At 36.6% G+C, this 12,573-nt stretch overlaps 1 protein-coding gene across 8 annotated transcripts in view; it reads left to right on the top strand.

Annotated features, from left to right (window-relative positions):
* Positions 1–12,573, top strand: part of cobll1b (cordon-bleu WH2 repeat protein-like 1b) — a 41,558-nt gene that overhangs the window by 17,989 nt on the left and 10,996 nt on the right. For 7 of the 8 annotated variants that reach the window (XM_017470098.3, XM_017470101.3, XM_017470100.3 and 4 more), the window contains 7 exons: positions 3,373–3,555; positions 8,057–8,264; positions 8,483–8,708; positions 8,864–8,905; positions 9,280–9,377; positions 9,771–9,989; positions 10,281–10,419. In XM_017470098.3, coding sequence (XP_017325587.1) covers positions 3,373–3,555; positions 8,057–8,264; positions 8,483–8,708; positions 8,864–8,905; positions 9,280–9,377; positions 9,771–9,989; positions 10,281–10,419 — 1,115 coding nt within the window. Of the gene's footprint in view, positions 1–196; positions 1,596–3,372; positions 3,556–8,056; positions 8,265–8,482; positions 8,709–8,863; positions 8,906–9,279; positions 9,378–9,770; positions 9,990–10,280; positions 10,420–12,573 lie in introns of those variants that run through there. The other variant, XM_017470104.3, reaches the window with a different exon arrangement.

The raw sequence follows: 12,573 nt of genomic DNA, 5'->3' as shown, positions 1-12,573 counted from the left end.
AGAAATGCGTTTTTCACCATTGTGAAGTACGGTGGGGTGGGGGGGGCAACTAATCCATAATGAAATTTGTTGTTGATTATTTTAATTATCGATTATTATTGTTTTTATCAATTAGTTGTTGCAGACCTAGTACAAAATACACACACACACACACACACACACACACACACACACACACACACACACACACACACACACACACACTCACACACATACACACACGAACACACACACAATGACTCACAACTTGCGCAAAACAAAAGCGCTGTGGAAACTTTGCTTTGTCATTCCTGCATGCTTTTCTAGTGCTAGCAATGTTCTCAACTTGTTTACATTGCAAGGGATACACTGCTGCCAATCACTGTGCGATCTGACACGCCCACTCTATTCTGATCAGGCAGGAAGATTTTTTCTTTTAGCTTTTAGTTATAGTTAAATAGTTGTAAAATATATAATATACTGTATACTTGTGAATATACCATTGTTAAATGGATCTTTATTACCACAATTTTTTCTTTTTCTTTTTTTTTTTATTTGAAACTGTGTTGCCAGGGGCTTCAAATTAACAACATTGTAAGTCCCACTTTGGTGTACCTTTAACCCTTAGGAAAAAAAGGGTTCCTCAAAGGTAGTTCGGGTTCTTTGCTCCCTAAAAGGGTTCTTCTTAAGAGTTTATTGCAGGGTTCTACATAAAACATTTAAGGGCTACCTACCAACCAGGTAGGGTGAAGACTAGCACATACTTACTCTGAGAAACATTAATCTAGCCAAACACATCTTTTCAAACTGCTGTTGCTGATGTGTCACAGGGCAGCTTAACACACTTAGAAGGAAGCACTATCTGCCCTCTTCTGCATACATCAGCTAATAGACACCCACAACTGGCTCTTGTCTCTGTGATGGACATGGGAGAGAAAGTATGCCATCCCTCCCATCCAGAGAGCATGGTCAATTTTGCCCAGTGAAGACCATTCAAAAGTGCTTTCTTATGTGTTCTTTATTTAATTAATGGTTCTAAGCTCTCTGAAAGAATGCTAGATGGCTAGATTAACATTAATTCCAATAGTCATAGGATTTAAAGCTAAAACATGTTTGAAGCTAAAACATGTTTGAATTTTCAGGTTTGAGTCTTGATTACCACCATTTTGCGATTGCTATCATGCCTCAAGCTGGTGTCATTTCAACATTGAGCAAATCTGATTGGTGGCATTTACCATGAAAACACCTTTAACTGATTTCTGTCAGAAAATCTGAATTGAGTAAATACTTCTGTGGTGGAAGAGGACACATGTGACTGTTTATCTAAGTTTATAGAGTACAAGGAAGTTCTATTACACAGAAAACTCAACTTGTAACGACAATGGAAGATTGGCATTGCCCATCATACGTACGAAGAGGCTTTCAGAGGATGTCATGCATTAGAGGTCAAACCAGTTTGTCTTCTTGCAATCAACACAATGTTAGTTTAATGTGTGTAGCTACTGAAGACATCCATCGTGCCCTATTTATGTGTGTTTGTATACTGAGCTTCTTAAAATAGATCTGTGGAAATGAAGCAGACGTGCAGCACCGTGAGTCTCGGTGTCTTGAACACAGTAAGTCTGCTTGTTTCGGATCTTTCCTGTCCGAAGGTCAAAATGAAATGTAATGGTCTGCTGATTCACCCTTACAAAAACAAACGTCTGTTTGCTTTGGCTTACTCCTTTTCTCAGCTTTAGTCAAATTAAAGATAACATGAAGCCTAAACATATGCATGTTCCGGGGCGTTTTGTCTCTAGCAGGAGGATATTTACTTCCCAGTTAAGGACTATACAGGGAGTCCACTAAATCAACTCACAGTCATGTCATTAAAATAATATACAGTGTGCTGGAGTTAAGTATGCTGTGTAACAGATCAGCAGATGGTTCTGTGGGGTTTGCGTTACAGTATATCTGTGTGCTACATGTCCTGTTGTTCATTGTCATGTTTAAATATGACCACAGTTTCACAGAGTGTGCTGCAATCCAGTGTTGTGTTCAATCACTAAATCATGCAAAATTGTGTAGTTATATCCAGCACAGTGGCTGGGTTTCTCATCTGTATGGTCTTAAAGAGGTTAGTGTGGATCTTATTTGTTGTGCTTTCATCTTCTGCCTCCCACTTTCCTCCTTCATCGCATTGAATAAATCACTTCATTTGAATGTCTTGTGACTTGTGTGTAAAGTGGATCCAGCCTGCTTCATTAAATAGCTGCTTGCTTTGGGTCTTCAATAAAAGATCACTTACAGCCCATTTCACACAGAGTTTAGTCCGATTAGGCTGTTTTTGCAATAATAACACAAACAGTTCTGTTTCAATTACCATAAAGCTCCACAGAGACAGGAGTCTAGATTTGCGAGATGAGATCTGAGTTTATTGTGTATACCAAGGTGTAATAATGTATAAATAATGTTTATGTTTTCTGGAATTGTATTACTGGGTTGCTAAGAGTCACATGGCTCTTGAAACATACAAAGTAGCCTTTAGTGCTGCCCCAACCAGAAAGGCTTAATAATTTAGGGACTTTACTAATTATTTTATTAGTAGATTAGGGGATGGGCTTAATCCAATCACTAAGGAATGATAATATTTTATAATGGATAAGCAGTCTACAGCACGAGCACTACATTCTATGAATCAAATCTGAGCTGTACCATATGCTGTCCATGAGTTGGTGTTTGATGTTTCACGTTCACATTAATTTGACCTCGAAAGGTGGTTTAAACTTCCATACTGCTAATATTCAATATGTGTATGTGTACATTTACATTTGCAGTCATATAACATTTAGCTCAGTATTTTGAGGTTAGAAAAAGGACTAGTGCTAGCTTTAATTGTATTTCACATGGTTAGCATTGAACTACCATAACAGAATTTGAACAGTTCATCTATGGTCTCTCTTTAAGTTAGTATTCTATTTGAATGATGCTTGGACCCCACAGATACAGCCGCTTGTGGCTGTATTAGAGTATTGAGGTTATATAAAAAAACAGAGTACTGTCTTTAATTGAAGAAGATCACTATTTATTTCTTGAACCAGAATGATCTAAAGATGAAAATATTGTGTTTGAAATGCACTCTTGCTTTCCCCAAATGACAGCTCACTGGTGGAGTCCAGGCAAGCACTCGATACTTGATTACTATCATTTGCAGGAAGTGGACATTAACAGAGGCCAGATCTCTGCTTAAGTTCAGTTCCAAATGACGTAATAGTTTAAACATACTTAATCATTGCCGCTAGCCAAAACACAAGAAATACTTAAGAAGTGTGTATCTAAATAATCAGATCACTGTCTCCATACTCTCATCTATCTCTGGCCAAAATCACCTCATTTGCATGCTGTCTTTTGTAGGAGGTCATCTAAAAACAAGGCCCCCCTGCCTCCAGCCGTTGTGCATGGTCCATGCGTGTCATCTCATGCCCCTGAATTAACACACACTACCATGGAACAGAAGGAGAATCTGCTGGAGCAAGAGCTGCTACTGACAGTGGTGCTGCCTGAAGGTGTGGAGAAAACCACAATGGTGCATGGAAGGTGAGTCAATCCAACAGTCCTGTATTTTAAGTCAAGTTATTGTTTGTTAACCAGGAGCCCAATGCAACATGTAACACAACACAGCATCTGTACACAGCATGTGAGAAATGTACAAAGTCAGAAACTACAGGATTTCTGCTCAGACATTCTATTACTGCTGTATGGTAGGTGAAGTTCTCAAGGCTAGAATTGAACCCAGACAAGGCAGTAACAGTCAGATTGTGAAACTGTGACTTCATGCCACATGTCAAGAGATGCAGTAGTGGTGTGGAGCTGCCTAAATTCTGCTTAAGTTCAGGTTCTCGTTACTTGTTTCCTTATAGCCTCAAATGGTCTGTCACTGATATAGAGCTTTTTCTGAGGATGAGTGGATGATTTCTGCATCATAGTTGTTCTACTGTATGATTTTCATTTGCTGCTCAATGTGCATTGTGGCAACAAAACTGTATTTATCTACTAGGCTTGAGTAATACTGATTTTCCCTGCTCATTTACCTTTTTTGATCAAATATTCTGATTAATGATTAATTCAGTAAGATTATGCCAATAAATTATGAACCAATTCAATCTTGAAGCAACTTTTTATTTACTCACTTCATACTTCATGGACTTTTAAACAAAACTTATAATATTTAATAGGTCAAATATACTTATGCACTAAAAATAAACTTAAATATTAATAGCATAGTCTTACTTAAAAACATCTTTGGGTTAAAGGATACACAGCAGATAAAATGATTTTGACTGCCTTGTTATGGAGTAACAGTGATTAAAGTCGAAGAATCCATTGACACAAGTTTCACAATAAGATAGAGGTGTCTTTCTTAATGGACTTTACTCACTGTCAATGACGATTTTGTACAAGTATGCAGTAACTTCAGCCATGATTCTCCTCTGTAGATAGCTGTTTTATTTTTATTCCCACAATTATGTTCACAACACATGGGTCCATAATAAGGTTACAGTGTATATTTGATACATTTTAACAAACTAATAACTAATGCAAAAATAAGAGAGGAAAAACTGAATTAAAAACAATTGCTTTGATACATAATATACTGTCATAAATGCCACTCAACTTTACCGTGGCAGTGTAAAAGCATGTAGGAAAGATTACATTGTTGTAATTATGAAGCTCAGCTACTGCTACAGCTCGTCAATAGGGTTACCATATACGTACTTCAGGATTTCAACAAATGTTAATCCACATTCACAGCTCCATACATTTAAAAATTCGATTGAAATATTAAGTACCTCTTTTGAGTGACCAATGATTAAATTTATATATATATATAAAAATATTTTCATAAATATTTTCCATTGATTTCTTCAACTTTCTGGATGTTGAACAATCATGGCAACATACTTACTTCCCCACCTAGCTTCCATAGAGTTATTATTTCACCTAGTGGCTGAAAATGGGAACTGCACAAGCGCTAATAGAGGCCTACTGGGGTTCAGTAGGAATCACAAAGATTTTGCAAATTAACAAATAATTGGAATTAAAGCTAATATATTTACATCAATAAAAGGCAGAGTATAAGTACAATGTACAGAATCACAGGCTGAGTGCCGCAGGAAATCATAGCCATGCCGATATAACAGTATGTATAACAGCATGATTGTGAGTGCAATATCGCTTTTATGCAGCTGTTTTATAAATAAGAAATTAATATTGAGTAACAGACAATATGGCCAAATAATTTTGAAGAACCCACACTCACTGAGATCCTGTTGGCTAGTTGGCTAGCTAGATCACAATGATTTTTACATTCCCGTTAAAGATGCAGCTGGGGGAAATTGGCTTCCCTTCTTCCTTTTCATCTTCATTTGACAAGGTTTCATATTATTTATTTATTATTGCAGATAAGTCAGAAGTTATGCTCATGAGAAATTATCCACTCATTGTGTAGCTAACTCTACAGTAGGAATGGTTTCAATGGGACTGTTGTTAAACTTAGGCAAACTCCGTTGTTACTGTTAGACTCCGCAAACAGGCGGAGTGATACAAACAGGGAAACATCCCAGTGCAGTTATACTAAATATAAGCACTCGTGCAACACTGCGCATACAATCAAATTAGTGGAAGAGAACAGTTGTATAATGTAAGATGCACTATAAGGCCAAACATTTGTGGACATCTGACCTTAACATTCATATGTACTTTTTGAACATCTCATTCCAGATTTAGTCCCACCTTTGCTGTTATGAAGTGTGTGGATAATGTCCACAAAGCAGAAATACAATGCCAAATAATGTGGTGTAGTTTCAGGTCTTTTGTGTGTTTTTTAAGATGCAATTGGTCTGGAATTATTTATGAAACCTGGCAACCTGGTTAATGATAGTAGTTTTGTGTTTGTCCTGCACTTTGTGACAATAGTGATGGGAAACACACCTGCTGTATAAAACACAGTTGAACAAAGGTATTCTGTATGAGTGACTGAATATTGTTGACTCTCAGCTGCCTATTATAGAGTTATTCTAAAAATTTGCTAGATAGTAGCCTGTAGCATAAGTCAACTGTTAGAATCTCTCAACTTTTATTGCTTTGTAGACTCCAATAGATTAAACCATGGTCTAAGAATACTACAAAAGCCAGGTAGAGAGAAGTCAATATTTTTACTCTGTTAGGATTTTTTCTGGGCAAATTTATTGAAGAGTTTGGTCTTTAGTCTTCACTTCTGAAAACTGAACTTGAGACTTTTTTTTGAACTACCAAAGAAAAATTCATTTCACCATCCTAGAGTCAGCATGGAAAACAATCTTGATCATTGTCTGGCTTAATTAAGATGTACAACTTAAAGTCTGCATCTGTGTGGCTACACTGACCTGCACACGTAGCCCCTATGTTTACTTCCAAGTGGTCTGTACTGAAGTTTGGTTTTAAGGACATAAGTGAGATCATTAAGGTCACCAGTCTATTACATCAGTGTTAAAGCAGCTTTTCTGAGTCAGCTGGGTGGTGCTACACAGTGCTGCACTGAGGCTAGGATGGAAAATGAGAATGGTTTTCAAACATCCTGGAGTCAGTGTGATCTTACAATACAGCAATTTATTCATCAAAATTCAGTATCTTATTATGGTTTTTTTTTTTTTTTTTTAAATCTCCAATCTTCTTCAGATCTGCCTTTTAAACGGTCCAGAGTGATAAACCTCCATTTTCAATGTGCAGCTTTCTCCTTTGCCAACTGATGGTGTTGTCTTGGTTCAGTTCTTGGCATTGCAAAGATTGCAGAAAATGAAGTGAGGTGAAAAGAAAAACACTTAAATGGTTTTTATTAAAGCAAATGAACTAGCATGCTGGTGATCTTCCAGGCTCAAACTGAAACCAGGTTCAATTTAAACGGATTAAGTATCGAATTCCTCCCAGTCTTTTCTGCTGGGACGCTAATAGTGTCCCCAACCTTTTCTTTCTCAAGATTTAACTGTAGCTGTATATTTCCGAAAGGCATTCCAGAAGCAGTTGGAAAGCATCATGTAGCTTATTCGGTGTCACCAAAGGATTTTCCATACTCAGTGTGCTCCTGCAGAAACATTCCTTCCTATATATATATATATATATATATATATATATATATATATATATATATATATATATACATATATATATATATATATGCTAGCTGCTTAATCCTTTAAAATCCCAGCTAATCATTAAATATTTTATAGTATATTAAAGTATATAGTATTTTAAAGTATATTATGCAGTAACTAGTATGTATTATTTAGTAACCACAGTGAAACTATTAGGAAAGCTCTGCATCTATGAGAGTGAGAGATGTAAGTCTGGGAGTTCAAGGGGTTCAAGAATGTTTCTGAAGCTTCAACCTGAGATAAACAGGACAGTATTTTGGTTAAAACCCAAAGGCTTTATGGAATTTGGTTATTTCTACTGGTATGACATTATTCATGCAAATGAACACACTGGAGTGTGTGCTCAACACTTTAGAGAACACAGAAGGTTCTTGTTTTAGTCTCAGATGCACATTGCCTTTATTATGTTATGTTGTACTTTTATATGTTGTTGATTATAGTGGTCGTATTGGCTACATCACCACCCAAACTATATTTTTTACATTTTATTTGAAATTTTGACTCAGGCATACAGTGTGAGAGCAGCCAATGTCATTGTTAGGGAAGGGTGGACTAAGCCTAGCCACAGAATATTAGCTAGTTTCTCCATAGCTATATTCAGTTTCTAATCTTTTGTCTACAGCTGTACTTGCCATAGACTGATTTATGTCTCCGAGTTTCATGGTGTTGTTCAAGGATTTGCACAGAATTTTAAAAAAAAATATTCCCAATACTGATGCTTATTATTAATTAAGATGATAATGTAAGAAATGGCAGTGTCACGACATATCATTTTGAACACCCAGACTTCTGAAAATTTGCCTCCACAACAGCTCCATCCAGTGGAAACAATGTATTTAGAGCAAATATTTATCTTATGAAGTGTCTAAGTGTATGTGTGTAAAAGTCTGATCTGTATGTGTTTACAGTAAGCCCATGATTGACCTACTCGTAATGCTGTGTGCAAAGTACCATCTCAACCCATCAGGACACACCATTGAGCTAGTCTCCACCAATAAGAACCACATTAAATTCAAGCCAAATGCTCTTATTGGAGCTCTGGAGGCTGAGAAGGTTCTGCTCAAACCCAAAGGTGTGGAGGACAAGAACCTGAAGACTGGACCACAAATGCCAGAGGTAAAGCTCTAATCTTTAATTAGGTCTCTTAAAATGTATAATTTTCTATTCGCAAATCAATTCTACAAACTTGTTAAGGCTTGATTTCATTCCTAATGTCAAGTTTAGCCTTTTTGATTTATTCAGTGTCTCATCTCATTTAATGAAAACACCCATAGGCTCTATTTCTCCCTCTCTTTTTATCTCTTTTTTAATTTGATCACATCTATCTCCCTCAGGCTACTGTGCGTCTTGTAATAAACTATAAAAGGACCCAGAAGACAATTTTGCGAGTGAACCCTAAGCTTGCTCTGCAGGAGCTTCTGCCCGCTATCTGTGAGAAATGTGAATTTGATGTGCAGAGCACCGTCCTTCTGCAGAACATGCACTCACAGGAGCCTTTGGACCTGAACAACTCCCTCAATGACCTCGGCCTCAGGGAGCTCTACGCCAGAGACACACGGGGTAATGACAATAACAAATAATAAAAAAAGGCTTATTAGAAATCCAGCTGGCTCTGGCTGCACAGACGTGTATTCACTTCCCCCAACTTATGTCCTCTACAGTAGCTCCCTGTCACTGCCATTTTATTAACTCATCTTTCTGTAATCTCTGAACAGTTATCAGTCTTACAGACTTCCCTTCATCACCAACTCATTCAGGTAACAGTCACTATCAGCTGTAATATAATGTAATTTATGGCTGCATAATATACATGCAATCTAATCTTCTATATTCCTGTTATATTGCTGCATATGCAGCATGTCTTACTGTATATTAAAACATAATGGAAGCCTTGATGTGACCTCGATTAACTGCTTTTGCTTAAAATTATTTGCATTGATTGCATTATGTGAATCTCACAAGGGATCAAATCATGCACAGAAACACTTATCAGTCAACATGCACTAAAATGTAGTAATTTGCAAATATTTTGATAACAATTAACAAATGATGTATTATGCAGTCATTTTATATCGTTTATAGTCGTTAAACTTATATTTCTAATCCAATTATTAAAAACTTTGTCTAATAGATGTTATTCAACCTGGCAAGGACAAACTTCAGAAAGAAAAAGAAAATAAAGGCCTGTTTGGCATGTTCAGAAGAGGAAGTAAGAAGAAACCTGATCAGGTGGGTGCTGATTTAACAGGGTTTCATATCAGAAGGTGGTAAATTGGTTATCAGTTAAATGGTTTAAAACATTATTGTTTCTGAATGTTTAGGAATCTACTGAAAGAGAAAGCAGGTTTTCCAAAAGTAAATTCACTTACAAAGCTAATTTGTTTGCCATTGCACAGGCAGGTCATAGCTGATGGAGTAAATGTTTGTTTTTGGTGCCCTTTAAACTTTGCATGGACAAGCCCTGAGCTTTTCCATTGGTCAGTGGTCATGCTTGTCCTTGTACCCAAATTCAGACTTTTGCTGGCTAGAGTCTGGTCTCAAGAGTTCCTGCCATTCAGGAGTGTTGGACTGTGATTATCTGCAAGGCTGTGACATTGTTTGCTATTTTGTCTCTTTTTAAAGGCATCAACTGTAAGTGCACCAGCATCTCCAATCAACAGGAAATCAAGACCTATGAGCATGAGTTCTCTCAGCATGCATTCCTCAACGTACGACTCGAACACTATGCCATCTGACACACCGAAGAAGAGACGGGCCCCTCTACCCCCACACATGAAGCCCACTGACCTCAACCATCAACACAGCAACTCTCAAACAAGCAGTCATCCTGATGGCAACCAGGTACGCAGTACTTATGTTACACTTCTCTTTAGATTTATATTTAACTTTAGAGCAAATCCTGTGCTATTAGTTAATAATAATGCTATCAATGTGTGTGCTATGGTCTTCAGGTTCACGTTTGTCATTTTCAGAACTTACTTATAGTCATACGTTTATATACTACACACAAAACAGGATTAATTTCATTTAAATACAGACTTAGATAAAATGAACAGACAATTCAAATCATTTAATCTTTTATGGTGAGTGAAAGCAGTTCAGTTTGTGGTCTAACTTCTCTGGATTGTGAAGGTCACAGCATCTCTGAGTCGAAGTTCCTCTACCGAGTCGTCTCTGAAGAGGAGTAAGAGGAAGGCCCCACCACCCCCTGCCTCCCCCAGCAGCCTTTCAGTGACCCATGGTGAAAAAACACAGGATACCATTGTAACAGGTCAGTCTATAGCCTCGAGCAGCTAGTAAACCGTTAGACATTTATTAAAGATGTAAAGGCTTAGGACAGTCCATCAAAAGTCATGTTTCTCCAGCTGTTGCCCTACCCTGGTTGGTGATTTGTAGCAGTGCTGTAAACATCCTTTCAGTCAAAATGGAAATATGGATAATCTGTACAAACGTATTTATTTTATTGTTATATAGTTAATCTTACGTTTGTCATTTAATAAGTTTTTGATGGTAGCCAACTATTCGGTAAGTAGTTTTGAGGTTCTGACTTGGACAGAGATAAACAGCTGTACTTTGCCCTGCATGTAAACGCAGCGACATATAGCAGGGAATGAGATTATTGACAGTGCAGGTTTATTAAGGCTCAATTTTGTGTACATTCTGCCTCCTAGTGGTCGATTTGGGAAAGTACAGCTCTTTCAAACTTACTATTTCTCTTTTCTACATTTACATTTACATTTATTCACTTAGCAGACGCTTTTATCCAAAGCGACTTACAAATGAGAAAGATACAAGCAAAAGTTTCTAAGTTTCTAACTCATCTGCTCTGTTAATGCTTTTCAATAAAGTGTTAGAATTCACTTAATTTCATCACTATAAAGCTGTGGGACTGGAATATAGCTGTAATAGAATAGCTTTTGTACTACAAGGGTCTCCCAAAAGTCTTCAAAAATAGGGGACTATGTTTGCCAGCACCACGTCGGCAATGCCTTTGTCAGTGGTTGTTCGTGGAGGTCCTCATCTCAGTTGAAGACTTACAGTCTTTTTGAATTTGTTAATAAGTTTGTGTGATGTGCTTGCCATTTTTCCTGTTTAAAGTCCATCACAGCCTTGCGACAGCTTCCCAATCCAGCCATGAGAATGATTTCAGTATGTACTTCTTTTGTCAAAAGCTTTCTTAAAGGCTATCTGAAATTATAAAGAAAAAAAAATTGGAAGACATTTTGCTAAAAAAAAAAAATGTTAATTTCCTCTGTGTGGAGACTTTTTGGATGTACAGCAACTGGCACAAGCTGAAGAATTACAAAGAGTACTACATGGGCCATGGCATTTCTCCAGTAACACTCTGGCACAGAAATGGCTTGAATGGCTATGTTGAGCTGATCATTTCAGTCAGGTTAGACTTGGTGATGTTAGTTAAAAAAAAAGCTCAATTGAACTATAGTGCTGTAGTGAGTGGCCTTGAATAACAGACCTCCCCTTCCACTAGAAAAGAAGGTCACTTCAAATCAAGCTCTTAGCACAGCTGACATTTTGAACAGCAGTACCATTCTTTTCACATAGTATCCTTAACTCTTTTCTTTTATTAGTTGTAGAATGGTGTGAGGAGAAAAATAGAATGTTTAAGCAAGACAAAAGAATATAGTTTGTCATTTCTATCCACAAAGCTAGCTAAAGTATCATTAGATATAAGATTTTAATGACACCTTTTATGTTGTGTACTGTATGAATCTCTTTAGACCTGTGACATTTATTTGAGTTGATTGCAATTATTTAAGCTAAGTAGGGAGTAAAAAAACAACAGTGTGCTGTTATAGTATTATAAAATAAAAATATGATATGATGTTATTTTCCAATACAAACACGTCCAAAAATGTTTTATACCCTTGCTACCACAGGCATTTGTCAATGCTAAAATTTATTTATTTAATAAAGAATGACACATTTTATCCGTTTAGTTACAGTTTATTATTAAAATTGTTAAATACACATCTACTAACAGAAAGCGTCACCATATCAACAATTTCACACGTTTTAATCCGTTTCTGTGGAGTCTCTGTGAATTAGTTGTTACTGTAGTATAATGGAGGATTTGAATGAACACATGAATAGAAACTGCTGTGCTGTTATAGAAATGAACACCCTCTGACCAATCATAATCAAAAATTCAACAGCGTAGTGGTATAATCTCAGTCGATAGATTCAACAGATTTCATTTAAATATACATAGTGGAGCATGTCGGCAAACATAAAAGTTCTTAAAATTTCTCCAACAGTTACATAATCAAATTGCCGCACCATTAAATTTTAATTATTGCTCTTGGCCACAGGCTTTAATCTATTAACTATGAAATCTGTACAATTATTTAATCTATGAAATCTATGTTTGTAGTTTGTGATTTAATATATTTTATGGATTAACAGT

The sequence above is a fragment of the Ictalurus punctatus genome, chromosome 6, assembly GCF_001660625.3.
Source record: "Ictalurus punctatus breed USDA103 chromosome 6, Coco_2.0, whole genome shotgun sequence".
Lineage (NCBI taxonomy): Eukaryota > Metazoa > Chordata > Actinopteri > Siluriformes > Ictaluridae > Ictalurus > Ictalurus punctatus.
The sequence above is the reverse complement of the archived record's forward strand: the minus strand, read 5'-3'. Positions and strand labels throughout refer to the sequence as shown.